Source organism: Fusarium pseudograminearum, chromosome 3 (genome assembly GCF_000303195.2).
Source record: "Fusarium pseudograminearum CS3096 chromosome 3, whole genome shotgun sequence".
Taxonomy (NCBI): Eukaryota; Fungi; Ascomycota; class Sordariomycetes; order Hypocreales; family Nectriaceae; genus Fusarium; species Fusarium pseudograminearum.
In genome coordinates, this window is record NC_031953.1 from 4,877,753 (window position 1) to 4,904,711 (window position 26,959).

Consider the following 26,959-nt stretch of genomic DNA (forward strand, 5'->3'; position numbering starts at 1 on the left):
ACATCCATATAGAGCTCCAACTAATAGTTGTTGTTTCACAGATACACTACGTGCTAGGTACTGATGTATGTCCCATGTTAAACTTCAAAATCGCAGATAATAAAAACAAGTTTGCTTTCATAATTCTAATAAATAATTTGAAAGTAAATGAGAGCGCAAAGTAACTGCTTATGGTCGGTCACCTATCAGGCGACTTGAAGCTCAAGGTATACCGTGTAAGTCAAGTTTGAATTTCAACATCACGTGACAGTAAAGAACCTCTCGTCAATCAGCCAAGCAACATCCATGCTATTGGATAATATGAGTTCAACGCGAACGACTTGCAAACTCACTTACCACCACGTTTTTCATTTCATCCTTCGAACTCACATTACAAAGCAACCATGTCGGACGCAGCTCGATGGAAGGCCACAGTCCATGTGGGCGGCCTGTCTCAAATGGCAACTCAGAGTCATGTTCTAGACGCCTTTATCCCATTCGGTGAGATTGTCGAGGTCAAGGTGCCAAAACCTGACGCGCCAAACTCTACAGAAGCCCATCGAGGCTTCGCATACGTCGAGTACGAGGATGCTGCAGATGCGAAGGAAGCTATCGATAATATGGATCAGTCGGAGTTTTTCGGAAAGGTCCTCAAGGTCTCACAAGCCAAGGCGCCCAAGAGCGCAGATGATGGACTGGGCAGCAAGACAGCTGTTTGGGAAAAGGTACGATTTGAGTCATGTTTGTTTGCCAACACTGCTAACTAAATATACAGGAAGGATGGTTGGCTGAGCATGCAGCAGACGATGAGGGAGCAGTGGCAGATTCCGGTCCTGACCCTATGCAAGGATTGGAACAACTCGATGTTGCAGGACCAAAGCCTGAATGATGACAAAAGTTGGAGGTTATTTATCGGGTTTATTGCTGGCATAGCGAAGGAGTTTGAGGCATTCGATTCACGATTACTGGTGGGCAAGGGTGAGATAAATATCAATCACCGAAATTCATATTTTATGCCTGACGGAGTTCCCTGCTACCGTGCTGTTCTGAAATGTACAGTACTGCCCTTCCCAGGATATTCAACCAATTTCATTCCTCAAGAGCCACTCTATTCTTCGCATAAATTTAGTGCTCCTCGCTCTCACCGTGACCGCTGTTTGCCGCACGCGCAGCAGGGCCCTGTCGAGCGAGACGGAGGTTCTTGTCGACGATGAACTTGCGGGAGATGGAGTAGCCGGCAGCGCCGAGAGCAAAGCCAACAACGACAGCTAGAAGGTGTATTAGAAATGATAGAACATCAATCGGAAGTTTTATGGTTTACCGAGGGGGTACAGCTCAGGAGGGATCTGCTTGAGCTTTCGGAGTCGCTGAGAGATGGTGTGGCCTGGGATCCTGTTAGTGCCCAGCTTAATTGGGACATGTGCGCATCCTCGTTCGAAGTTTCGATCCGTTCGATGAAGCTTGACGGAAGCCTTTGTGATTACGTACCAGCCTGGTCCTCCTTCTGTAATACGAAACCTGGTTAGCGATTGATGTCATACTGAGTCGAGGGCTAAAGAGCTCGTTCTCTCAGCCATTGATACGGGAATACTTACGGGGACGGGTCGCAGCATGCGAGGCGTCTGCCTGAACATTCGGAGAACAGCGGTAGAACGCATCTTTGAGATGAATGAGTGGGGAGGGTCTAAAGAAGAGAGGTCCAGAGGTGATGATTCAATTGGAAATTGAGTCCAATGTTTGGAGTTGGCCGAATGAACATCTGATGTGCAATTGCGAACAGAGGGCCCCACCAGCTGTAATGGGTGCCTTACGCCATTGGCCCGGGGCGGTACAGGCCTGAGGCACACACTGAGCTCTCTCTTTTGGAAATCGAACCACCCGATTCGAGCCTTGTCGGACAACGTCGACGCATTCACTCTCCCCATCCAAAACGCACCGAGCTCCATACTCGCCGTCATTGACCAATCTCCCCTCCCTTAAGTCAATTCCTCATCAATCCATTCAAAATGTCGGACGACGGTCAGGAGCTTGTTACCAAGCCCTTCAAGTTTGTTACTGGTATGTTCAATTGTCCTTGATAATCCCGCTTTACGCTTGCGGGATCGAAAAAATGACCTGATGTGATCCCGAGGCTAACAATCCCATGTAGCTGGTAAGCAACGATCCCCGCGAACACCATCGAACTCTCGACGACGACGACGACATACGAAATGAAAAAACGCGACGCCGAAGAACGATGCTCAATTGCACTTGTCTCAATCGCCAGGAAACGATCTAACATGTCTTAGGCACTGATGCTCGTTTCCCCAACATGAACCAGACCAAGCACTGCTGGCAAAACTACGTCGATTACCACAAGTGCATTATCGCCAAGGGCGAGGACTTTGCGCCCTGCCGCCAGGTACGATATCCCGAATAATAACACTGTCCGCGACGCATCATACTAATTGGCGTCCAGTTCTGGCTATCTTACCGATCCCTCTGCCCCTCCGGCTGGTACCAGCGTTGGGATGAGCAGCGCGGTATGTTTAATCCTCACGATGGCAATTTATTCGGAGCTCGGACTAACGCAATGTACAGAGTCCGGCAACTTCCCCGTCAAGCTCGACGCTTAAGCTCAATCTGTAGATATGGAATAGTGGATGATGTTAGAAGATTCAGAGCAGACGCAGACACACTGCAATTGTATCATTTGTGAAAATGCTTTAAAAGCTAACCCCAAATATTGAATGTTGTGCTTTGAACTTTCCAACGAACTTGTGATGACGTCTCTTGAGTCATAGATCGTCAGATGACAATCGTTGGTATCATTAAGACTATGTAAGGTCTGATCTGAAAACGCTGATAATTCAAATTCCTATTAACAAGATAGAGTCCATACTCCATAATAACATAAATACCTGTCGCGATTGTCAGATACAATTGACAACGCTCAACATTTGTCTAAAGTTTGGAGCATCCTGTCATTTCCCCTCATCCTCTTCATCCGAGCTCATAAATTCATCGTCCTCATCAAAACCGAAGAATGCCTTTGCTTTACCCTTGTCGGCCTTTGATTCTTCAGCGGGTGGTGGCGTTGATTCCTTTGAAGAGGCTTCCTTGTCATCGTCTGAGCCAGACTGTTCGTTGCTTGGCTGTGTAGAGCTGGAACCATGAGAAGTGCCGAGCAGGTTATCTCTGTAGTTGCCGGCCTTCATGGCCTCTAAAACTGCCTCTCGAGTCCTTTCACTGCTCTCTTCCTTATCCTCAACCCACTGACCGTCCAGCCGGCTTTTACTGCCTGACTTGATCTCAGCCTCCCTTTGTTCAGAGGCCTGGACGATCTGCTCCCAACGCTCACGGCGCTTCTCTTTCTCTTTCTTCTCCATTTCAGGCTTGATAGCCAGGTATTCTGCCAAAGCCTTGGCCTCATTAACTGTGCGCAAGCGTCGCCCATCCAAATTTCGACTGGATCCGTGATCCTCTTGGCTCTTCTTCTTGCGCGATGACATGCGACCACCTGCGGCTCTCAGTTGTGATCCGAAACCACCCTTGCCACCACATAGGGGCACTGCGAGTCGCAAGGAAAGGAATTCATCATCAGTTGTGGAAAGATATTCGGAGATGGGCGAATCTGATGAGTTCGGGAGTTGCTTGTTCGAAAGAGTGGTAAGGATGAGTCTTGACTGGGTTGTTGGTAGTCGGTCATCTAGGTGTTCGCGCAATTCTGTAACTGTTGTTGATGGAGATAGCGGAAGGACGAGAGTCGGCGGCAGTCCCAAACCAGCAAAGCTGGTGATGAGAACATTCAGGTTTCGTGGAGACATGATGCGAATAGTATTGAGCGTAAACGGTGAGAGATGAATGAAGCTTGTCGCAAAGATTCGCTTGCTGCCAGCTGAGTTTCGTTGTTATGCACAGCACGATTGAACGAAGTGGTAGGTAGCTGTTGCGCAGCGCTTTTGTATGCGTGAGAATAGGTTGCTTCTTTGGAATTTATCTATTATGACTCTTGGCTGGAGAGTGAGGGAAGAAGTCGGTGTATTAGGCTTTGAAAACCGCGTAGAATCAATCATCAAATGCACACAGCACGATTGCAGATAGCCTGAGAAGCCAATTGGACCATGCACCGCCATACCATATGCGCCACATTGTCCTCATCACGTGAGAACAGCCACATCTCGCTCCTTCCCCACCCCACTTCGCTACATCTCATTTTCTGGTAGGGTTTCCGCCCACAAAAGTTGACATTTTGAGTCCTTGCCTTCGTCCCTCCGAAAACTGCCACCTTCCAACATCGACCCTTCCGACGAGCAGCAAATACCGCCACGATGTTGATTCCCAAGGCCGACCGCAAGAAGATCCACGAGGTAATAACCAATACTTTCGAGCTACGCCGCGACGATGATGGCGAATTGCGAGCTGCACAGAAACAATTGCAATAGCGCACATAACTAACAGTTTGGCTCTCAGTACCTCTTCCGTGAGGGTGTCCTCGTCGCCCAGAAGGACTTCAACCTTCCCAAGCACCCCGATATCGACACCAAGAACCTGTTCGTTATCAAGGCTATGCAGTCGCTCAACTCTCGCGGCTATGTCAAGACTCAGTTCTCTTGGCAATACTACTACTACACCCTGACCCCCGAGGGTCTCGACTACCTCCGCGAGTGGCTTCACCTCCCCGCTGAGATCGTTCCCGCTACCCACATTAAGCAACAACGATCGCACGCTCCTCCCCGTGGCATGCTTGGTGAGGGCGAGCGCGAGCGACGACCTTTCGGCCGTGGCCGCGGTGGTGACCGAGGTGACCGTGAGGGTGGATACCGACGAAGGGATGCTGGCGAGGGCAAGGAGGGTGGTGCTCCCGGCGAGTTCGCTCCTCAGTTGTGAGTTGCCCTGATGTCTGGATTGCTGAGACGAATCAATTGCTAACATGCTACTAGCCGTGGTGGATTTGGCCGTGGCCGTGGCGCTGCCCCCCCTTCTTAAACGAACCCATTTTATCATCTAGGTGGTCATAAATGAGAAGCATGGCGAAGGGTATCGGCATGTACTCATAAAAATGGAGGGCAATTTCTACCATGGGTTTCGCTCGTGTGACAGGGGTTGCGTGGGGGATCCGTGGGAGTTTGAGGGTTTTAGAACCTCGGAATCATTTGCATCAAGGTCAATGTTTGCCGCCGTCAAAACGAGATAATTGCTCGGGAGATACGTGAAGACGTCAATCTTTTCAGTGATGTGAGACGAGACCTAATGTTTATGCCAAACGCCCACTGAGGCACGTCTAAATGAATCATCCGTGCCGTCACCTCAGATTCCATACCTACCCACCATGGCCGATTGAGTGATTGCGGTTTTCTGATCCCTATGTGCAAGTTCGGCCGTATCGCAATCGTAAGCTGGACTGGTTTCTGTGCCTTTAAGTGACATTGACCCACGCCAAGCTTGCTAGGGAGAGGCGGTTCTGACGTAGTCGACTCATGGGTAGCTAGGTCGGCTCATAGGCCAGGCCGCTACGATTGTTTTGTCGAATGAGGAACTATATAAAGCACAAGCATATTGGTGAACAGTGGGAGAAGATCGGGAACAAGGGCCAAAGTTCTACTCTGATGAAAGATGTGTGCGTGTAAGCTTGAACAGTTTCAAAAGGCTTCTGACAGCATCGAGGAAAGGGCATCACGGACATGGTTGGTCTTTGTCGATGAGCACCTAGCTGCCGGCAAGCTGCGCCTGATGCTAATAACCTATAGCCTATTATTAATCATAAGATGATTGGCCAATCTATTCGAGGCGCTGTATCACCAATACTTGTTGTGTTTGAGTTGAATGTTGCAGTGGTCAGCAATGATGACAGCCGATAGGATTGACCTGATTCTGACTATTGACTGGGCACATATCTTTGTCTAAGCCTCGTCGATATGAGTAAGACCAAAATAAAACTAACCGATTTTAAATCCTGATACTATTTATGATACAAGCACTGCAGTATTCTCGAACTTGGTACGTGAACATTGATGATGGAGAGTTTCCAGTCACTTGCACTTCTCCCACATTTGACGACCATACAAATGAGAGAAGTGAGTTTTAAGCTTGGTCCTATTTGAGAGAGTAAAAGAAACCAATACTAATACCAAAAGGATCTTTAGTCGTTCCTGGTAGCAGAATACGCCTTGATCAATGTGCAGTGCTGACACCTGTCGGCGCCTGCAGCTGACACTCGTAGAACAGTTATGCGTTGGGCGTCTACGAATGAGGTTGATCTAGTAGAGATATATATATCCAACAACTCTTTGGTTCCCTCCGTCAGATATTTCCAAGCCCCTCTCTCAAGCCTTGGGGACAATCTTGCAATTATAACCACATCATATCCAGACCATCTGACACTATCAAACCAACCAGGGGCACCGACGTGTTCTCCTTCAGTTACGATGAACATCTCCGACTCTCCTCTATTCAAAGAATTTGCTCGACCAATTCTTATCCCTGAGCCTCGTCGCAGCAGGGCGTTTTACTCACCATTGATTATCGTGGATACTTTTGTGCAGCATCTCCTCGACACTGCTAAGCTTGAAACAACTCAGTTCAAGATCAGCAATGCCACCGAAAAGTGAGGTGGTAAATGGACTAGCTCTGTATTTTGTAGCTAACTGTGCTGTTCATAGCTCTTTCTATCTTACCATCCAAGGGCGTCTTGTTGGGACAGGAACCATTCCCAGTACTATCAACGCCATGGAGGCCACTCTATCTTTCAACGGATCCAGCTTTGGAGAGGTTAAATTGCCACAAATACAGACGAGTTACTGGGGCACGGATTTTGCTGTCCAGGAGCAGCGCGTGGATATCTCCAACCACGCTACATACTGTCATTTTGTTCGAAGTCTCATTGTTGACAAAGATACTTGTCTTCGAGTTCAGAACAACGAGTGTACCATACGGGCGCTGAGAACTTCGTCAACATGCAGCGTGCGCATCGATATGCCACTAAAAGCCGTGGACGGGCCACATCTGGCCCTCAAGAAGGTTTCGCGCTCGGGAAAACATGTCAAAATGGTACTTAGCACGAGTTACTCAGGCCCAGTGGAACTCAGTCATGGGCTGTGTCTCTTCGAGCTTCGGAATGGCCCTGGAGAAGTATTGGCAGAGCTAAAGGGAGACTTGAATATTTCCCAGAGCGAGAATGAGCTTGTGCTGCACGGTACAGCAAATCATGGGGTGATACCTTCGCAGATGGTCAGGCTGGTAGGAGTTGGGGTGGAAGAGGACAAAAGATCATGGCTTAGTGAGACAATCAGAGAAGTCGATGTTGTCTTCGATCTGGAGCCAGAACAGGCAGAGACGCTGTGGTTTTGACATGTGGTTGGTTCGTCGAGCTCGACTGAGGTCCGTCAAGGCTACTAAGATACGGGTCATTTGGTGGTGTTGCTACACAGCATGTAGTAGGGATTCTCGGGTTTGTAATTTCAACGTCAGCGAGCACATGAATACTCATTAATTGGTAACCACTTACGAGAATGGCTTAAATTTAAGTTATGGTTAGGGTACTGATTCTTGGTCGGTCGCCCGTTTATCTGCGCCAATGTTCATCCTTCCTATTCGCAACGATGAAAAGAAGTGCAGTAGTGTTCAAAGAATACGAATTGTCCAAGTCTAATATGCCTTGGATCCGTCCATACTACCATGCAACTGAGCTAACGATTTAAGCGGCTGCTGCCACCCGCCCTTAAGACAGGGACCGTTTGCGGGAACTAGGTAATAAACCGTGATCCTTGTTTGTCTTTGGAATGGAATTGAAGTCTGAACGTTTTCAAGTTACAGAATCAGCTGTTTCTCAGGTTGATACGAGTTACTGGCAAACTCTTCCAGACCATTTGGGGACGATATAGAATTTGGGCGTATTGTTGGAAGTGAGTTGAGCTAAGCAAGAACTGATATAATGTGACAACCATGTTACATAACACCAGATGCGGCCATTGACCTCACGATCATTGGACAGGGCTAATAATAAAGAGTCCTACCCAACCACGCCAATACGAGATTATGAAAATCCGTGGTAGATTCAGGTGGTTCGAATCACGTTTCTAATTGCGGTAAAGAGAGAGGACCTGCCCTATTGATAACCACTTTTGAGTCTCTTTTTTGCCTACTCCCCATTCCTAAGTGGCTACTCGAAGCTATGATATTCTCCGTATCCGTCCAGCTTGTTGCCCGGCGTTTAAATACGATATTCGATTGGAGACCCAAGACATCAAATCAAGTTCACCCTCGTGGGGAGAGGGAGAAGATAGTCAGGGTTTGGATGAATTCGTCAGGAACAAATTAGGCCAAGATGAGCGGGAACTCAAATTCCGGCGGCCGCGCGTTGCATTTATTTACAGCTATTCAGTTAATTATGATCGATTGTCAAACTATGGACCTTTTTCTGCCCCATGCAATGCATGCCTGACACGTAGTATTGCACCCGTATACAGTCACAGCACACTTATCCAGCCTGTCTACATCATACGCATCTCTGTATAAACCGGGCTTGTCTTGTTGCACCAACCGCAGCCACAGGCTTTGGCCGCACTCATCATCGTTTGTCATTGTTCCACAGCTCACTCGGTAACCGATTATTATTTTGATTATTTTTTCCCTTCCCTTTCATGCCCCAATAACAAAGCATGTCTCTGTTTGGCCGAGATCCTTGAACTGAATTGGGCTGAGCTGAGCTGAGCTCGTGTCAACGCCAACCTGGAACATCCCGACTTTGGAACATGTTTAATCATGCTCTATTGGAAAAGCCCATCTTGGACCGTTCGCCAGTCTATTTCTTCTTTCAATATTCTTTCCATCTCTGTTTTCCACAAATAATTGCTTTGCATACTACCTTGGTACTAGGTCCTCAGAGCCCTGAGAAGTTCATCTCGTCAAGTATCCCTCTCCTGACAGTCAATCAATTATTCCCGTTATTGCAGTAGCAACTTCCCTAGCAATGGCTCCCTGGTTGAGTCGTCGTGGGTCCCAACCCAACAACAGCAGCAACCTCTCTAATAGTGACCTCATTACCCGAATTCATAATACGGCTTTGCATACGCCAACGACTTTGCCAGCGCTTTACTCAAACAACTTACAGGCAGCCTCTAACGGCAATCGCTTCGAGCTCTCCTTCTCCAATAACAACAACGGCGATTCAAGCTCCGACGAATCCGACTTGCATCCCTCGAGACCTTCTTCCTCCAGGCCTCAGCGACCTCCACATACGCGCTCTATGAGCCAGCCCTTCCCTTCCCTTTTCAGTAGCAAGAAAAAGAGGCAGAACTCGGTCGGCGCACCACCGCCTGACCTAGGCTTTGCAGATGATGATGTCGTGATGCCTCGACAAGCGCCCAAGACTCATGCTCGAACCCCCTCGCATAACGGAAATGGCCCTGCAGGAAACAAAGATTTTGCGACGGGAAATTGTATGACATGCGGATCGCTAGTACGCTGGCCAAGAGACCTCAAAGTCTTCAAATGCACCATCTGTACAACAGTCAACGATTTGGAACCTCTAGGTGCAGACCATGATGGCTCTAAGCCGCGCAAGGACGCGAACCATGGCCCTTCTCAAGCCAATACACCACGAGGTAAGCTGGCAGAAAGTAGCGGAGGGTCAAAACTAACAAAGATGCAGTCGCGCATGTCTCTATCGAACATACAAAGCGACTTGTCAACCAGTCGATACAGTCCTATCTAACCAAGAGGCTGCATCCAATCCCCAAACCTCCAACCGAGCCACCACCAGAGCCTCCTGTGCAGAGCAAGTTATCGTTCAGCAGTCGGATGCAAGCTACTGGTCGCAACTTTTCACCTATAGATCCGAAAAAGGGAGCTACACCTTCTTCCAAATCCCCTGCTATACAAGTCTCCCATTATACGTTTGACGAGGAGCCGAAGCTACGGACGAATCCTGTGCGGACAAACTCTTCGCCAATGCCGCGCTCTCTTTCTTCTTCCTATTCAGACAGGCCGCCAGTACAGAAGATGCTACAAGACAATGTGCCGAGAGAAACTCGAAAACCATCATCAGACATATCTGAGAACGACCCGAAAAGGATATTCAAGGCCTTGGAAGAGTATGTGGTCGCATGTTTTGGTTCGTTCGAGTGTATCAATTCTTCATTCTCGACACACCCTCGCCCTGCGGTGAGAAATGCAAGTGAAGCAACTCGTCGCAAGCCCGCGCCACCCGATGAACCACGGGAGCAGCGAGGGCACTGCCGCATCCCCTCAGAAAACCATGCTCTTCGCGAACAGCGGCAACCGCGGACCGCCCCTCCAGTAGAAGACAGCACTTTTGATCTTGACCCCAAGATGCTGCTTCTTGGCGATTTCGCTGAGAATGGAACTTGGTGGATGGGGAACCAAGAAGAGTCACGACCTCGAAGACCTTCAGCACACCGAGTCGACCGGAGTCCCCCCAATGCGACGGTCCACACGAAGACACCACAGCTGAACTGGGGCGACTTGATGGCATGGTATACGGCAATCGTGAGTCCTGCCAAAGGATGGTTTGCGGTTTATGAAGAAATCTGTCAAGAACAGAATTTCCAAACGCCCCCACAGCGTGAATTGCAGTCTATAGAACGAGAATTGTTACAGGGGCAGGAACATGCCAGAAGAGTTTTACTAAAGGCGACAGAGATGCTTCTGAAACGACCCGGAAGGCCACTGAAAGATCCCACGGATTTACGTTTCCTCCTCGTAATCATTGAAAATCCTCTCTTACACGACAACGAAAACCTGTTTCACGGAATCATACAGCCAGAGAACAACTCACCTTCCAGTGCTAATTTCGCTCGATCAAGAATGGGCAGTGTCCCTGAAACTGGCCCCTTATCTGGACAGCATTCTGGAATTATTAAGCGCATAGTAGGACTTATATCCAACTCATCACCTGAGTGCCATAACCAATTGATTTCCTGGTTCGCCAGGTATCACCCTTTTCGATTTATCAAAACAAAAGAGATTGCATCGGGCTTTCTGACATATCGTATGATACGACAAAGCGGAAAGAAACAAGAAGTCAAAGTAGATATCACGGCCGGACTGATACCACAAATGCAAGAAGGCCGCTCAGGAGCCTACCTTTACGACGAGATCAACCGGTCGACATCATCGAAGAAAGCCAAGGAGCCAGAAAAGAAGATCATGTACGGCGAAGACTGGCAGATCAGAGCTTCTTCCCGAGTTTTGGCGCTTCTTTTTACCGCCAACAACTTGCCGCACAATCGAAAAAACAACGAGACTTCCTCACCTTCTCGCGAGAGGTATACTGGCGCACATGCTCATGGCCAGATACTCCCAACAAGCGACTTTTACAACTCAATGATTGACTACACCGACCTCGTTGCGGACTTTGAGAACTGGGAATCTCGGAAAAGCAAATTCACTTTCTGCCAGTATCCGTTCCTGCTGAGTATCTGGGCAAAAAATCATATCCTGGAACATGATGCCCGTCGCCAAATGCAGAGTAAAGCGCGAGATGCCTTTTTTGATAGTATCATGAGTCGGAAAGCCATCAACCAGTTCCTCGAGTTGAACGTTCGCCGTGATTGTCTTGTTGACGACAGTCTCAAGGCTGTCAGTGAGGTGATTGGGAGTGGGAGCGAAGACATCAAAAAGGGTCTCCGCATTACCTTCAATGGCGAGGAGGGAGTTGATGCGGGCGGTCTGCGGAAAGAGTGGTTTCTTCTTCTTGTCAGAGAGGTTTTTAATCCCGACCATGGTAAGTTGAGCAATCCGACACTCCAGTACTCGAACTAACATTTGATAGGGTTGTTTCTTTATGATGAGGACTCGCAGTATTGCTATTTCAACCCAAACGCTTTCGAAACATCGGATCAATTCTTCTTGATCGGCGTTGTGATGGGACTCGCCATTTACAACTCGACCATTCTTGATGTGGCCCTGCCACCCTTTGCATTCCGGAAACTAATTGCTTCTGCCCCTACCCATGGTACTGGAGCATCGGCCCATGCAAAGCCGCCAATGCGATACACATTAGAGGATCTTGCTGAATACCGACCTCGACTGGCTCGAGGACTAAGGCAATTGCTTGAATATGAGGGGAACGTGGAAGAGACCTTTTGTCTTGATTTTGTTGTTGACATGGACAAATACGGTACCCAGGTCCAGGTTCCTCTTTGCCGAGGAGGCGAACGAATTCCTGTCACTAACAGCAATCGTCGAGAATATGTGGACCTCTATGTGCGCCATGTAATTGACGTGTCTGTGACAAGGCAGTTTGAGCCCTTCAAACGAGGCTTCTATACTGTGTGCGGAGGTAATGCTTTGTCCCTATTTAGACCAGAAGAGATCGAGCTTCTAGTACGAGGCTCAGACGAAGAACTCGACATCAACTCACTCAGGGGCGTGGCTGAGTATGACAACTGGGGCAACAAGAAGCCGGATGGCTCTGAGCCTGTCATTGACTGGTTCTGGGAGACGTTCCAAGAGGCTACGTCTCAAGACCAGCGCAAGCTTCTCTCATTCATTACCGGCAGTGATCGAATTCCTGCCATGGGTGCTGCTGTACTGCCAATCAAAATTTCTTGCCTGGGCGAGGACGAAGGCAGGTATCCTATCGCTCGAACATGTTTCAATATGTTGTCTCTCTCACGGTACGCATCCAAAGAAAGATTGGAGAAGATGTTATGGACTGCTGTGCGTGAGAGTGAAGGTTTCGGAATAAAGTAAAAAGATACACTTGACGAGGTTATGACAAGGAGTCCATTTCACATACGGAGTTTTAATCGGTAGATCCATGGTTTTGGGGATATAGATGTATAGGAGAACCTCGGAAGTCCTGAAATAGAAACTGAGATTGTTCGACTTACTCGACGACGGGTCCTTGACATCAGCACCACCAAATTGTAGAGAACACTTACTTGTCAAAGTCATTTAGAATCTGATAGTATGAGAATGAACAAAAACTTCTTCAAGCAAAAATGACTGGTAAACTTTTTTATATTTCCAAGTAGTACACCTGCCAGATTATGTGGCATAAAGTCATACATATTTATTGTACAGCGTCGTCCCTCTTTTCGTACAGGAAGTACATTTACGAGCCTTCCTCCTCCGCAACACCACCAGCAGCTCGAGCTCGCTTCAGCATGGCCTCCTCGCGTTGCTTCTCCTCCCGCAGGCCTCTCATGCGTGCGCGGTCGACCTCGGCCTGCTTGGCCATTGCGTTGATCTCCTGCAACTCGCGAATCTCCTCCTTCGTAGGCTTGAGAGGGACTGCGCGAGTCTCGGCAAGCACGAACTCGAGGATGTGGGATGAGTGCTTCTCGGTCATGTCGACTGTGATAATCTTTTCGTCGGTATCCGCAGGCGTCGCCTTGGATAGGTTGCTGCGTGATGAAGCGGGCTGGGAGCGGGTTTCTGGTGCGGGAGTAGTGGCGTCGGGCTTGCGGAGGTAGATGGAGAGTGTGGGCTTCTTGCTGTTTTGGCTGTGTCGGTTGACGATCATGGGGACCGAGGGGTTGTGGTACTTTAATCGGGGGAGGTTCTCGCGCCAGAACTTTCTATTTCGGTGTATCAGTTGATGTGTAGCTGAGTGCAATATATGGTAACGAACTTAGCACCCATATGACCATTCTTGAAACTCGTAGCAAAGTCCATATGTATCCTGGTCACCTCCGGGGGAAGAATTGCTGCGCCGGGGCCAACCCTTAAGGAAACAAGCTGTTTACATCGTGAGCATTGGATCGTATGTCGTCGATTGCGGAGGAGAGATATCTACCTTCTATACAAGTTGTTAGCCATGGTCATGAGTATTGAGGAATTGACTTGCCCTATGAAGCTTGTTGTAACGCTCACCGAGAGACCTCATCTTGGACTGCGCAAACCTTTGATCCTTAAAGGCGTTACGCAGGTGTCTCCAAATCGAACCAGTTCAATAGTCGCAATGCCTCGAAAAGTCGACGTCTCTAGGCCCAGAAAATCATACAGACCCCTGCGAGCACTGAATCCAGCGGGCCGAGCGTTGACCCGGAGGGACAAAATGGGTCCACTTTTGACATGCTGCTTTACATGGCAGAGCCGAGAATCATTTCCTAGGAAATTTCTGGGATAATCTGTGTAAGTCAACTTTTTTTTAGTTGCGACAACTCGAAGCTCGAAATCTTACTACGGAGGAACGCAATGCACCGCGCATTGTCAGCCCGATGGCTCAATCGGGCACTCAGTATCGGTGAAGCTTCTGCTTCATCCAGTGTCCCTTTATATTTATGTCCTGCTGTTGGAGCATCAAGTCGAATTTATAGGGCGCCAAGAGCAACGCCTTTACAAACCCCAGTTTATACTCGACGATTCAACCATACCGAAGCGACAACCAGTCAAGAAGCACCTACCGAGACCATTGAAACTTCTGAAACTATCGAAACGCCTTCTCTTTTTAACCCTGAAGTCCCAAAGAGAAAATTACCGTTGAATTGTACCGGATGTGGCGCCTTTACACAAACGAACGATCCGCAATCACTGGGTTACTTTGACCCGGAGAGTAAAAGAGTCAAAAAATGGCTAAATCCACGGTCTTTTGAGCGTCAGCAAGCGCCAACGCAAGAGGATAAAGTCATTGGTGACGTTCTTAAGAATTTGGACAAGAGTCAAATAGAGGCTCTTGGAGTAGACCCTTCTCTCTTGATCGCTGGCGCTGAGAGAGAGGGTCACACTCCTCCCAGTCCTCCCAGTATGTACCACGAACGCTAACAGACATCATGGCCATGAAAGCTAACATGGTAGAAGAAGCACCTCCTCAAGAGAAGCAGCCCGTATGTGACCGATGCCATGATTTGCAACACTACAGCACAAAAAGCGATACAGCAAAGCTCCCCATGTATCACCCTACTGTCGAGTCGCTGCGCGAAACGATCGAAGAGTCACCACACAAATACAACCACATATACCATATTATCGACGCAGCCGATTTCCCCATGTCGCTCATCCCTCGACTTAACGTTCTTCTGGGCGATATCCCCATCAGAACCCGCAACCGACGATCGCGAGCCAGCAAATTCCAGCATGATCGCAAGACAGAACTCAGCTTTATCATCACACGAGGTGATCTTCTGGGACCCAAGAAAGAAATGGTGGATACCATGATGCCGTACCTGCGCGAAGTGCTGAGAGATGCTCTGGGAAGACTCGGAAGTAGAGTTCGTCTTGGCAATGTCCGATGTGTTAGCGCAAAGCGGTCTTGGTGGTGCAAGGAGGTCAGGCAAGACATCTGGGAACGTGGAGGTGCGGGTTGGATGGTTGGAAAGGTCAATGTGGGTAAGAGTCAGCTGTTCGAAGCTGTATATCCCAAGGGCAGGATGGGACCAGTGACTGACAATGGGCGAATATCGACATATCCCCGAGAAGTCCTGAATGCAGAATCGATTGCTGCAGAGCCTATTCAGGACAAGGATGTTGATGTTGGAGACTTGTTACCACCTCCTCAACCACCCCGGAATTATCCCGACATGCCTCTGGTATCATCTCTGCCCGGTACAACTGCTTCTCCTATTCGAATCCCATTCGGAAATGGAAAGGGCGAGTTAATCGATCTTCCTGGTTTGGCACGCAGCGACTTGGAACTTTTCGTGAAAGAGGAGGACCGACAGTCGACGATTATGAAGAGCCGGATTATACCTGAGCAGATCTCCATGACTCCTGGCAAATCGCTCATCCTTGGTGGTGGTCTAATTCGCATCACACCCAAGGATCCCAATCTGGTAATCTTGGCTTACAATTTCACGCCTTTGGAAGATCATCTCACCCAAACCGACAAGGCCATTGCTTTTCAGGATCAGACAAGGGAGTCTGCTGGTGTGCCGAGCATCATGCTTCCCGGTATCGGAGACAAGATGAAGCATGCTGGAACATTCAAACTGTCGCACGATGTCACAAAGAAGAGAGCAGGCCCTCTTACAAGGAAAAATGCGATCGGTCTTAATGTCGACAGGCTGCCCTTCCGAGTTTTGTCTACAGATATCCTCATCGAAGGTGTGGGCTATGTTGAGCTTGTCGCACAAGTCCGTGCTCGCGATGTCGCTCTCAAGGTTTTCGACCAACAACAACAACGAATTAGAGCTGACGAGAATGTTTGGAAAAAGCCAGTTGATACTTCTGACCCTTTCGCCGCCATGAAGTTTCAACGAAGAGATACAGCGCCCGTTGTACAGACGAGGCGCAAGGAACCCGAGCCCCCATTGGATCCTGGGTGGCCAGCGGTTGACGTCTTTAGCCCTGAAGGTCGGTTCATCGGTTCTCGCCAACCTATTCACGGATGGTTGAACAACAAACCCCGTGTGTTGAAAGAGCATAGGAAGAGCCGACATCGAAGGAGTATGAAGGGTGCGAAAAAGAAGGACAAGTTTGAGAAGAGGGCAGCAAACTGAGTACTGTCATGATTTAAGCTGTATGATGGATGAATGAGTGTAAGATTTGACGTTGAGTATCATGCCTACATATTGTATACCACTAGAAGTATAGACTGTACCAAAATATTGTATAACATCGATTCACAAAAGACACCGATGCTGTTATTGCTCGGGTGAGAAGAAGTTGCAGTTTGCTTTACTTGGCGCCCAGTGATGTGTGAATGATGTGTTGAGTCACCTAATTGATAAAGAAGTTGCATGACGTGGGGCGAATCAACCCCGGATTTTTCTTTGCACCCCTCCATCGATGATCGCTAAAATCCGATTACAATTCATTCTTGTCATTTGCCAGACGTTTCTATCAACGCACGCGTGATAATTACGATATCTGCTTCCGGGCAACAACACTTTCTTTTACACCCAACAACTTGCGAAAACAACAAAAAGATCACGGTACGACCAGCACAAACCTATTACACCATGTCGCAACGACAGCAACAACGAAGCGCACCAGCGCCCTCACAAACACAAACTGAAACCCCAACACAAACACCAGAGACGAGAGAACAGGCTCCCCAGATTTTGCGACTCCGGGGTGCGCATACCTCCAACGGACGATCTGTGCAGTGGGCAGAGGATGTAGTGGACAACGAAGGGTTAGGGCGCAAGAGTTCAAAAGGTGAGCAATACCGATTACATCATTCAATAGACACAGACTAACAGATACGATAGTGTGCTGTATTTACCACAAGCCCAAGGCTGTCGACGAGTCCAGCGACGAGTCTTCTTCAGATTCCGACTCCGACTCGGGGTCTGATCGCGACGGTGCACAACCAGCAGGTGGCAAGCGTCAAGGCTGCGGTCATGGACATGGGCATAATCACGGACGAGGACGAGGAAGCGGAAAGGGCAAAGAGAAGAGAGCACCAAGCCCAAATGCGTACGAGAAAGTTCCCAAGCCGAAACCCAAGGATGGATCGTCGGAAACCAAGCCTTAGAACAATGAGGACGGCGGGTTGTCGAATAAGAAGGACAAAGAGAGATGAGCACGAATCACGATGATATGAACATAGATGCGTTATATGGCAGAGGGTTTCTTATAAAGATTTAAGCGAGCATAGAGACGATGCATCAAGTACAGCGTGACGTGGGGTCTGGAGTAATATTGTTTTATACGAGGGGGTATCATGTGGCATTCCCTTTTCGCTTTCGAGTGTTGGTCTTTGAATCATAAATTCCTCATTACTCTGCGCCTTCGATATCCTTTTTCCCACTTTCGACCACAAAGTATCTCCCTGCTGTCTTGCTTGCTGTACTCAAAGCATCCCACTTCTCCGCATTGGACTCAATCTTTTCCCTCACTCTCCTTGCCCGCTGGTAATGACCTATGCGGACCTCTCTGTCCAGTGCCTCTTGTAGATCTGCAAGCCCAATCGTCACCTCTTGTCGAGCCTCTGGAGTCTCGTCGCGGATTGCTCTCAGAGGCTCGACGCCAGTTGTGTCAACACGCTGCACTGCACGGACGAATTGCAGCTGGCTTTGGAGAGTGTTGATCATGGTGGCCTCATCAGCGGGCGTGGTGGGGAGTGGTAGGGCTGAGAGGCGGAGGAGATGGTGTAGTTGCGAGGGTGTAATATTTTCTGCTTGTTCTGAAGACGACGAAGAGGGGAGAAGACTGCGGACGGACCACGTAGGCTTCTCGAGAATTGAGGCGGCGGTGCACGATTTGGTTGTAATTGATCGAGTTGTGGTGCTTTTACTCGAGTTTATAGTGCGCCGTAAGGCGAGTCGACAAGAGGCGCAGATTGCCATTTTATTAGCTGACCTCGGTTTTATTCCTTCGTATAATTCTCGAAAGGTATCCTTTATATGTGGCGGTGGATCGTTTATTCAGTCGATGGTCAACATGAAATATTGCCCATCATGGAATCTTCAATCTCGAACTGTAGCGGATACGCTACCTGAGGTGTAACAGAATCTAGCCTGTGGCCCACTAAAACTGCTACTGTGGCTCAGGCGACCCCCGTCGTCATAGCTCAGCCGCCAACACGCCGCAACACCAGTCGACATCTTTACTTACAACCATCAGTCAGCTCTTGATAACTTCAACGTGGCACTTTTTCATCTTTTGTTTTTCATTACAACTCTTCCTTGATACCCCCTTACACGAAATCTCACAATCATGGCGCAAGACCCTCGAGCTCTCCTCCAAAAGGTTCCGCAGCAACCCCTCCCCCGCCTTGATCCTCGTCTTGGCCGTTGGAAACGATCTTTTGCTGACGCATCGCAATGTTCAGGCTCAGAAGCAGCTCCAAAGCGCCGGTGGCGGCTTCAGCTTCTTTGGAGGGCGAGAGGATAAGTACCAAGAGGCTGCCGATCTCTTTACCCAGGCCGCCAATGCCTTCAAGATGCAACAACAGAGTATGCCTTTTCCGCTTTGTCTCAATATTTCCATTCTGAAACGGAAGCTGACGATTTGCGACTGCAGACCTCGAGGCCGGAAAGGCTTTCGAACAAGCCGCGCAAGTCCAAACCGATAAGCTCAAGGAGCCCGATGATGCCGCCAACACCCTCGTCGATGCATTTAAGGCCTACCGCAAAGACGACCCCCAGGCTGCCGCGAGGTGCTTGAACGTTGCTGTCGACCGATACTGCGCCAAGGGCAACTTCCGTCGCGCAGCCTCTCACAAGGAGAACCTTGGTGAGCTGTACGAGGTGGATCTTGGTGATGCGAAGAGCGCGATCGAAAGCTACGAACTCGCTGCCACTTGGTACGAGGGTGATAACGCAGCTGCGTAAGTCGGACACGACGGTTCTGTTTTCATATAATACTGACCAAAAAAGTCTTGCCAACAAGCTATGGCTCAAGGTTGCCGATGTGGCCGCCCTCGAGGGCGACTACTACAAGGCCATCGAGAAATACGAAAAGGTGGCTGAGCAGTCAATCAACAACAACCTCATGAAGTACAGCGTCAAGGACTACCTGCTCAAGGCAGGTATCTGCCACCTTGCCAGCGGCGATCTTGTCGCTGCTCAGCGCGCCCTCGAGAAGTACCGCGATATGGACCCCTCATTCGGCGCTCAGCGAGAGCACCAGCTCCTATGCGACTTGTGCGAGGCTATCGAGGCCAAGAGTCAGGAGCAGTTCACCGACCGTCTGTACCAATTCGACCAGATCAGCAAGTTGGATAAGTGGAAGACAACGGTCTTGGTCCGTGTGAAGAACCAGATTGAGGAGGCCGATGACGAGTTTGCGTAAAGGAACAGCCGACAACGAAGTGTGGGTTGATACGAGAATGGCATGTGCATAGCAAAGGGTTGGGATATATCAAGAACTGCAACTTGGGGCCTTGCTATCAAGAATAAGGTAGAAGAGGTGGCGAGAACGGATGAGATATGAGCATGTCTGCTTATTATGGGTTTGGAAGTGGTCAGGTCAAGCATAGAATCAACATAACTATATGAATACGATGTTCAAAGCCCAATAATTACAGTTGAGTACTCACTTTGAAACATAACTCTTGGCCATCACGTAGTGATCACTGACTGGATCCTGCATTCACCAAATAAGCTGACGGAATACAAATAAGGAATAAGGAGCCAGAAGTCAAGATAACGAGTTCATTCATTCTAATATAGCATCATGCATGTATATCATTTCTCCCTGCGAGAAACATGTTACTCCATCACCTCAGCTGACAAAAGTAATATACTAGACAACCCATCCAATACTATCAATAACCGAAGGATAACATGGAAGAGACGGTGCGGTTTCTTAAGACTGCCACTTGTCCGTCTTCGTGGCCTTTGTAGAGCATGTCTTGGGAACACTGTAGGTGCGGTTGGGGTCCTTCTCCCAGGTGACTGAACCATCCTTCTTAACGTTGATGTACTTGTACTGGATATCTTGTCCTGCAGTGAGAGAGATGGTTGCCTTCCACACAGGGTTGGAAGAGGTGTAGTCAGAGGCGCTCAGAGCAACAGCCTTCGAAGTGTCCCAGTTACCAAGGGCAGGGATGTTGCCAACAATCTTGATGGTCTCGCCGAAGTTGGTGGTAACCGTCTCAACAAAGGTGACAGCAACTGAAGTTGCGATAGGACAAGAAGTAGGTGAAGTAGTAGGTGAAGTCGAAGGCTGGGTGCCTGTGGGGGATGGAGCACCGCCCTTGGGTGTCTGCGATGGTGGGAACGAGGTAGCAGTGGCGAGCGAGTATGAGCCAGCGACGGTCTGGGTTCCACACTGCTGAGGAACAGCAGCTGCGCCACTCGCCCAAGAAGGAGGGACAATACCAGCTCGGCGGTCAGCAGCAGAGAGGAAAGCAGCGTATGACCAGGTCAGGTCCGTGGCAGAAAGGGGACGTCCGTTGTTCTTGTCAAACTGCTCTGACAAGGCGCCGTTGTCACCGACATACTTCTGGACGATGCTCACATATCCATCAGCATACTTGGAGACGGCATCGGTGATGCTCTTGAAGGTAGCAGAGTCGCTAGCGTAAGTGCCAGTGGAGATTCCAGAGACGAGATCCTTGAAGAACGAGAGAGAAACGTCGTTGACGGTGATGGATCCCTTTTGCTTCCAGACGTAAAGCGCATCGTAGAGTTGTTCGGCCGCGGCGAGGGTGGCAAGGTACCAGGGGTTACCGTTGTAGTAGACATCTTCGATGTATCTTCCAACAGATACGGCGCTTCCCTGGGAGATACCCTTGTTGATGTTCCATGAGCGGAAAGAATCAGTGACAGCCTTGTGGTTGGCAAGGGCCTTGTCACTGCAGGGTTGGAACGTGGTGGTATCGCAGCTCAGAGCAGGGTCGAAGTTGTGGATGGACGTGAGAATACTGTTTGCGTCCTTTCCAGTACGTCCATCGTTGACATTAACTATGAAATTTGTGAGTAACGCGCTTGGTCTAATGTAAATACAGAGCGGACAATACTTACTGTTGGAATCAACATATTTGCCAGAGGGGATCCAGTAAGTTTGCAAGAAGCAAAGGGCCTGGGGTGCGATAGCGGCATAGTTGTCTCCTGACTTGCCCAGCTTCTTGGCCAGAGCGGCGCCTTCGGTAAGAGCTGCGGTACGTCTATCAGCATATTGGTCACGGTAATAGTGTAGAGCTCATGTATACGAACCTCGGTATTGAGAAGCGGTTGTAAAGAATGAACTTCCCTTGACCTCTTCCCACAAGTCAAAGCCGGTTTGGTTCCTGCGGTTGTCAGAGTTTGTCTCAAAAGTAGAAGGTATGCTTACCAGTATTGAGCTACATAGTTAAGATCGTTACGGACAACAGGCCAAATAATGTCAGAGGCGGTAGAAGTGTATCCATTATCGATCAACCAGTTAGCATAAGTGATTATAGCAGTGGCTCGCAGAGCTGGACCATCTCGCTGGGGCCGGCCTTTACAGTTGTTAGTCGTGAGCTGTAAGAGCATGCATATGAACAGGTACTTACCCCAACCACCAGTAAAGGGGCTAAGGTCAACTTCGTATTTAGCTTCTCCTAGACCAGAGCCGTCGGAGAGGGATCCGGAAGGGTTAGAGACTCCCTGAAGCTTGGCTTGAGATGCAATGTATTGCTGGATCTTTGTCTGCAAGCCAGTGTCGTACTGGTTGATGAATCTATCGATAACATACTTGAAGACAAGAGCAGCATCTCTAGTCCAAGTGAAGAAGTCTATCAATTATCAGCGAGTGTTTCAAGTTATTTCTATCCAAGATTGGCTTGTAAGTTTCACTTACAGTCGGGGTCATCGGTATCTGGAGATGCAATAACAACACCAGAAGCAACACCCTGGGAGTGACAACCATCAGAACCGATATTGCAAAGGAGTTGCTCGATAGCAACCGAGCTCTCGGACTTGATAAAGGAATCAAGAGAAGATTGTCGTTCTTGTAGAGCTGGTCGGCCCAGGACACTCTGTAAAGCGAAGGAGCCGAAGAGGAAGGCGGTGGAAACGAAGTACATGATGGGCTGTATCAAGGAAACGGTAGAGTTGGACGAGAGTGATGAGACTGCATCGTCAATATTGAAAGGATCCATTGTCGATATTTTATAGAGAGCCGGCATGTCGACTCTGCTAAAATTATTTGGTACTATGAAGTCGATGATGTCTGGGGTACGATTCTTAGATGCCCGATATGGAAGGACGGAGGTTGAAGCGGTCGTGGAGAGCGGATGTAGGCCTTTGAGGTATAGTGCGGTGTGGTCCAAAGGGCCGAATAATTAGAATGAGGCCGAGTTGAAGACCAGCAGTTTAATGTAGTTAACAAAAGGTGGTGTTGTTCACTATGTTCGCTGGCATCTCCTCGCTTAGAAAGACGGTGTAAGTTGGTTGCAGTTGGATCTACAGTCACCTTTCGAACCTCAGTATTCCAGTGCTGCTTTCACAGACTATTATACCATGAGACATAATTTAAACAAAACCTTCGATTACCTACTGATGTGGTATAATGAGTAGCAGGTGACTAGGAGCTCTTGTGTCAGACGCCTTTCTCCAAATTGACGATGAGTTCACTAACAAGAGTGTGGGGTAAACAACCTCTAGGAATACCTCTGATAGGTCGGTAGGGGGTTTCAAGTCTGGTAAATCTTCCATAACCAGACAAACCTAACTACAAAGGTATTCACATGCCAGCCGAGCTTTGCTTCAACGATAGCCGCACCTCTAGACTGATCCTACGGTTCGTGCCGTGGTCGTCTCCCCACACTATCACCGTTTACGATGCATAGGTGCTCATCTCTACAACCCCGGATTACATCCAAACTAGGAAAACGTCACCAAATCCCCAGACTGCAAGCATCGGCAGTGGACGGATCAAGTGCGCGTGCCTTGAAGCGCCGAGTACAGCCCGAGTCTTATGCATAGAATTTGTATGGATGTCCGTACTCTGCATGCAAGTTCCGCTCGGTTATCGGCTGTTGTACGACGCCATCGTTATTCAGCTTAGGAAAACCTCAATCACATCATATCATCTAAGTCCCCGACCTACCCTGTGGTCGCAATATTGGATAAGCTTGTGACGACAGAAGAACAGGACCCTAGTATCATGGTGTGCTCTAGTCGGTTCTTGGTACCAAACCCGAAGACGGGCCGTAGATGATGAAAAATGTTTTCGTCACAAGTTGGGTTGGACCATGGCAGCATCATCTATTTCTCGACAGTCCCGGAGCCGCACGACACAGAATGAGGCCCAAATGTCAAGCATATGGCAAAAGGCACGATGCCTATGCTGTGATTCCATCATGACTTCTTGAGGTCGCAGGCCAAGACTGGTTCACAATCGTTGCTCGGCAACCCAATGAAGGCCCGCCAAAAAGTTTGACGACCCTTCATTCAGGCACATCGCGACAAGTGGAATTACAGGCACAAGACACAACATCACAAGCAATTTTAAGATAATATGTAGGTAGGCCATGGTTTTCCCCAACCTCACTAACCAACGGTCTCGGAAAAGGGGGGTGGAATATAGCGTCTCGTTGCAAAAGCCCCAGTACTCAAGCTGCTCCGAGGAGCAACGAATAAAGCGGCTAAGGCAACTGTTACTCTTGGACCTGTCGATAGGAAAATTGACACCATAACAAGTTGATGGCTCCTTATAGGTTATCGAGCTGCAGAGCAATCGACCCTGACCCCCGGAAGGGCAGAGGATCGCAAAGCACAGATCCGTGTTTGCTTAAGGAAGAAGAGGAAAGTAAAATTTCGGGCGGCCATCGCAAGATTTAAATACATGGATTTTTTTCAGCAGAAGGCGGATTACATAATTCGGTCTAACCTCGGGGCTTTCCACTCTTCACTTCTGGGTCCACCGGTCGCGTACTTGCGAGTCGCGCACATTGAGAGTGATCCATGCTCAAATGCTTAGAAAACTTAGCACTAATATATCAACAGAAGCAAGAGACGAAATAAAAAAGTCAATTCATAGTGCTGTAGAGAAAATTTATATATCGCTTATTTTGATACCATAAAATTCAGAAACTGAGGAACTGTTTCTATCTTTGCTCTGTAGGAGTGGGTTGCCCAGTGCTGAATCACTAGCAGACTTACAGAGAGGTACATATCGTCACACCAGATCTTGGCTATTCTGGAAGTATCTAATCCACACACGTGATGATAAGATTACATGTGGGTCAACATGGAGGGCAGGTACCTTTCTGCCTACCTCCAAAAGATAACCTCTTCATCATCGCAGACAAGATGGACGCCGCTACGATAGAAGAGACGAACCGAATCCGTATCTCCCTGGGCATGAAGCCTTTGCCCGTGCCAGGAGAAAACACCACCCAAAATGAATCAATGTATGCCGATGGCGACGCGCCCAGCACCCTCGAGAGCCGACAGGCTCAGGCCTACGACAATTACAACAAAGTGATGGAGGCCGAAAAGGCCAAGAAGAAGCGTGAAGAGAAAGCTGCAGCTGTTCGAAAAGCACGAGAGCAGGCGCAACGCAATGCAGTACTGGAAGGCAAGGGTTTCGGAGAAGCCGAAGAAGGTGGTGACCTCAGCGCCAAAGACTGGCTCATTGGCCAGAAGAAACGACAGAAGAACATCGCCAAAGTCAGAAAGTTGGAGGAAGAGCTCGCCGCTGCCGAGGCCGAAGCTGCCGCTGCAGTTCAGTATACTTCCAAGGACCTTGCAGGCATCAAAGTTGGACACGACACTGCGGGTTTCCTTGATGGTGATGAACAAATTCTCACCCTCAAGGATACAACCATCGATGAGAACGAGGCTGAAGGAGATGAGTTAGAGAACCTCGACATGCGCGAGGCCGAGAAGCTCGCCGACAGACTCGACACCAAGAAAAAGAAGCCTGGCTACAACCCTCTGGATGATGATGATGAAGAGGGCGAGCGCGGTATTTTGTCACACTACGATGAGGAGATTGACGGCAAAAAGTCTAAAAAGTTCACACTCGACACAAGCGGTGTAATTGCAGAGCTCTCGGATATCTTGGACAAACCGGTTGACAAAACAAGGAGCGGACAAAATGTCAGTCTGGACGATATCATTGGTAAGCTACCTTTGCTCACTTTGCTCAATCACTCCATGCTAACCATTCAACCTACAGGCGATGCCCCTATTTCTTCAGACTACCTTAATCCTTCACAGATCAAAGTCAAGAAACCCAAGAAGAAGAAGAACAAGAAAGGTACCAGGCAAAAGCCTACTGATGACGACGATGACCTTTTCCCTGTCGAAACAGAACCCGCAGGTGATTCCATGGACATCGACTCAAAGAGCACGACCATTAAGAAGCGAAAGGCAGCCGATGATACATTTGTGGACGACGACGATCTTCAAGCAACACTAGCAATTCAACGAAAGAACGCCTTGAAGAAACGTAAGAAGACTCGGCCTGAAGATATTGCCAAGCTTCTTAAAGAGGATGAAAACGAATCAGAGCCAGTAGAGGAGCAAGAGGGAGGTCTTGTTCTCGGAGAAGTCTCGGAATTCGTTGCTGGCCTGAGCAAGCCTGGCGACAATGAAGAGCGCAAGCCCAGAAGACCAAGGACTGTATCAAAGTCGCCAGAACCCGACGAGGATCACCCCATGGGCGACGATACTCAAGGGGTCGAAGAAGAAATGCCTCAGACATCGGTCATCGAGGAAACGGAGGAGACGGGTGCCGTTGAGGAAGAAAAGGCTGTCGGGGGTGGCATGGGTGCGACTCTAGCACTGCTCAGGGAACGCGGTCTTGTTAAAGAAGCAAAAGGCGACGAAGAGTACAGTAGTCTACGTAACCGAGAAGACTTCCTCACCAAGAAACGTCTTCTGGAAGAAGAGTTGGACGAGCAGACCCGTCGTCAGCGTGAGCGCGATCGCCAGAGCGGTAAACTCGACAAAATGTCAGTACGCGAACGCGAGGAATACGCTCGCCATCAGAACAACTGGCGTGATCAGCAGCAAGCGAAGCGCTTGGCGGAGTTGTACGCGACCGGATACAAGCCCAATGTCAACCTCAAGTATGCCGACGACGAAGGCCGTGCCCTCGACACCAAGGAGGCATTCAAGCACCTCAGTCACCAGTTCCACGGCAAGGGCAGTGGCAAGGGCAAGACAGAGAAGCGTCTCAAGAAGATCGAGGACGAGAAGCGACGCGAATCACAGAGCATGTTTGACGCAAGCCAGTCTGCCGGTATGAGTCTCGCAGCCCAGCAGCAACTCAAGAAGCGAAAGGAAGCCGGTGTACGACTTGCATAATTCACGTTTTATCACAGGATGTTTTACTTTATGGGAGGTTGCGAATAGTAATACCGACAATGGACATTTCAGATCAAAAAAAGGTGCTTTTACCCTTTACTCGCGTGCTTTCCTTTGAGATTTTATTTCCTGCTGACACTGTGAGATGATGGTCAGACGAGCCGACTTACTTCCAAGTTTAGGTACTATGAGAGTCTTATCTGAACTGTGGTAAGGGGTTCATGTCTTATGATTTCAGCAGCCAAGTTTTCTAGTATCACGAGTCGTGGTCACAGTGAGGGCCGGTGTCAATATGTGAAAAGAAAGATTTAGATTCAGGTATGTTCTGTACCATGCGGACTAACTATGTCTAGGGACTTTTTACTTTCGTCTCAGACTACCTTTCTTTCGTAAAAGTCTACGTTTGCTCGACTTCGAGT

The 26,959-nt window shown here is 48.9% G+C and overlaps 14 protein-coding genes across 14 annotated transcripts, besides 1 other annotated feature; 9 read left to right on the forward strand and 5 right to left on the reverse strand.

The window, feature by feature from the left end:
- Positions 1 to 383: 383 nt before the first annotated feature.
- On the forward strand, positions 384 to 868 carry FPSE_00979 (uncharacterized protein; the record flags this gene model as incomplete). The annotated part of the gene is made up of 2 exons (XM_009254099.1): positions 384 to 704; positions 755 to 868. 2 exons carry the CDS (start codon positions 384 to 386, stop codon positions 866 to 868), a joined length of 435 nt encoding a protein of 144 aa, XP_009252374.1.
- A 236-nt stretch (positions 869 to 1,104) lies between these two features.
- Positions 1,105 to 1,637, reverse strand: FPSE_00980 (uncharacterized protein; the record flags this gene model as incomplete). Its single annotated transcript, XM_009254100.1, has 4 exons — positions 1,105 to 1,247; positions 1,301 to 1,363; positions 1,468 to 1,483; positions 1,575 to 1,637. 4 exons carry the CDS (start codon positions 1,635 to 1,637, stop codon positions 1,105 to 1,107), a joined length of 285 nt encoding a protein of 94 aa, XP_009252375.1.
- Positions 1,638 to 1,985: 348 nt separating this feature from the next.
- On the forward strand, positions 1,986 to 2,594 carry FPSE_00981 (uncharacterized protein; the record flags this gene model as incomplete). Its single annotated transcript, XM_009254101.1, has 4 exons — positions 1,986 to 2,037; positions 2,268 to 2,380; positions 2,438 to 2,501; positions 2,560 to 2,594. 4 exons carry the CDS (start codon positions 1,986 to 1,988, stop codon positions 2,592 to 2,594), a joined length of 264 nt encoding a protein of 87 aa, XP_009252376.1.
- A 348-nt stretch (positions 2,595 to 2,942) lies between these two features.
- On the reverse strand, positions 2,943 to 3,785 carry FPSE_00982 (uncharacterized protein; the record flags this gene model as incomplete). Its single annotated transcript, XM_009254102.1, has 1 exon — positions 2,943 to 3,785. One exon carries the CDS (start codon positions 3,783 to 3,785, stop codon positions 2,943 to 2,945), a length of 843 nt encoding a protein of 280 aa, XP_009252377.1.
- Positions 3,786 to 4,289: 504 nt separating this feature from the next.
- FPSE_00983 (uncharacterized protein) lies at positions 4,290 to 4,947 on the forward strand (the record flags this gene model as incomplete). The annotated part of the gene is made up of 3 exons (XM_009254103.1): positions 4,290 to 4,328; positions 4,432 to 4,844; positions 4,902 to 4,947. 3 exons carry the CDS (start codon positions 4,290 to 4,292, stop codon positions 4,945 to 4,947), a joined length of 498 nt encoding a protein of 165 aa, XP_009252378.1.
- A 1,439-nt stretch (positions 4,948 to 6,386) lies between these two features.
- FPSE_00984 (uncharacterized protein) lies at positions 6,387 to 7,308 on the forward strand (the record flags this gene model as incomplete). Its single annotated transcript, XM_009254104.1, has 2 exons — positions 6,387 to 6,565; positions 6,621 to 7,308. The coding sequence occupies 2 exons, from the start codon at positions 6,387 to 6,389 to the stop codon at positions 7,306 to 7,308; spliced, it is 867 nt and encodes a 288-aa protein (XP_009252379.1).
- Positions 7,309 to 8,642: 1,334 nt separating this feature from the next.
- Positions 8,643 to 8,673: a microsatellite.
- Positions 8,674 to 8,929: 256 nt separating this feature from the next.
- On the forward strand, positions 8,930 to 12,675 carry FPSE_00985 (uncharacterized protein; the record flags this gene model as incomplete). Its single annotated transcript, XM_009254105.1, has 3 exons — positions 8,930 to 9,563; positions 9,611 to 11,704; positions 11,753 to 12,675. 3 exons carry the CDS (start codon positions 8,930 to 8,932, stop codon positions 12,673 to 12,675), a joined length of 3,651 nt encoding a protein of 1,216 aa, XP_009252380.1.
- A 364-nt stretch (positions 12,676 to 13,039) lies between these two features.
- FPSE_00986 (uncharacterized protein) lies at positions 13,040 to 13,602 on the reverse strand (the record flags this gene model as incomplete). The annotated part of the gene is made up of 2 exons (XM_009254106.1): positions 13,040 to 13,505; positions 13,559 to 13,602. 2 exons carry the CDS (start codon positions 13,600 to 13,602, stop codon positions 13,040 to 13,042), a joined length of 510 nt encoding a protein of 169 aa, XP_009252381.1.
- A 1,097-nt stretch (positions 13,603 to 14,699) lies between these two features.
- Positions 14,700 to 16,364, forward strand: FPSE_00987 (uncharacterized protein; the record flags this gene model as incomplete). The annotated part of the gene is made up of 1 exon (XM_009254107.1): positions 14,700 to 16,364. The coding sequence occupies one exon, from the start codon at positions 14,700 to 14,702 to the stop codon at positions 16,362 to 16,364; it is 1,665 nt and encodes a 554-aa protein (XP_009252382.1).
- A 462-nt stretch (positions 16,365 to 16,826) lies between these two features.
- On the forward strand, positions 16,827 to 17,344 carry FPSE_00988 (uncharacterized protein; the record flags this gene model as incomplete). Its single annotated transcript, XM_009254108.1, has 2 exons — positions 16,827 to 17,025; positions 17,079 to 17,344. 2 exons carry the CDS (start codon positions 16,827 to 16,829, stop codon positions 17,342 to 17,344), a joined length of 465 nt encoding a protein of 154 aa, XP_009252383.1.
- A 244-nt stretch (positions 17,345 to 17,588) lies between these two features.
- FPSE_00989 (uncharacterized protein) lies at positions 17,589 to 18,158 on the reverse strand (the record flags this gene model as incomplete). The annotated part of the gene is made up of 1 exon (XM_009254109.1): positions 17,589 to 18,158. One exon carries the CDS (start codon positions 18,156 to 18,158, stop codon positions 17,589 to 17,591), a length of 570 nt encoding a protein of 189 aa, XP_009252384.1.
- Positions 18,159 to 18,252: 94 nt separating this feature from the next.
- On the forward strand, positions 18,253 to 19,605 carry FPSE_00990 (uncharacterized protein; the record flags this gene model as incomplete). The annotated part of the gene is made up of 4 exons (XM_009254110.1): positions 18,253 to 18,312; positions 18,440 to 18,767; positions 18,835 to 19,141; positions 19,191 to 19,605. The coding sequence occupies 4 exons, from the start codon at positions 18,253 to 18,255 to the stop codon at positions 19,603 to 19,605; spliced, it is 1,110 nt and encodes a 369-aa protein (XP_009252385.1).
- Positions 19,606 to 20,121: 516 nt separating this feature from the next.
- On the reverse strand, positions 20,122 to 22,306 carry FPSE_00991 (uncharacterized protein; the record flags this gene model as incomplete). Its single annotated transcript, XM_009254111.1, has 6 exons — positions 20,122 to 21,221; positions 21,282 to 21,413; positions 21,474 to 21,547; positions 21,592 to 21,739; positions 21,794 to 22,015; positions 22,081 to 22,306. The coding sequence occupies 6 exons, from the start codon at positions 22,304 to 22,306 to the stop codon at positions 20,122 to 20,124; spliced, it is 1,902 nt and encodes a 633-aa protein (XP_009252386.1).
- A 2,230-nt stretch (positions 22,307 to 24,536) lies between these two features.
- On the forward strand, positions 24,537 to 26,540 carry FPSE_00992 (uncharacterized protein; the record flags this gene model as incomplete). The annotated part of the gene is made up of 2 exons (XM_009254112.1): positions 24,537 to 25,350; positions 25,408 to 26,540. 2 exons carry the CDS (start codon positions 24,537 to 24,539, stop codon positions 26,538 to 26,540), a joined length of 1,947 nt encoding a protein of 648 aa, XP_009252387.1.
- Positions 26,541 to 26,959: the final 419 nt, after the last annotated feature.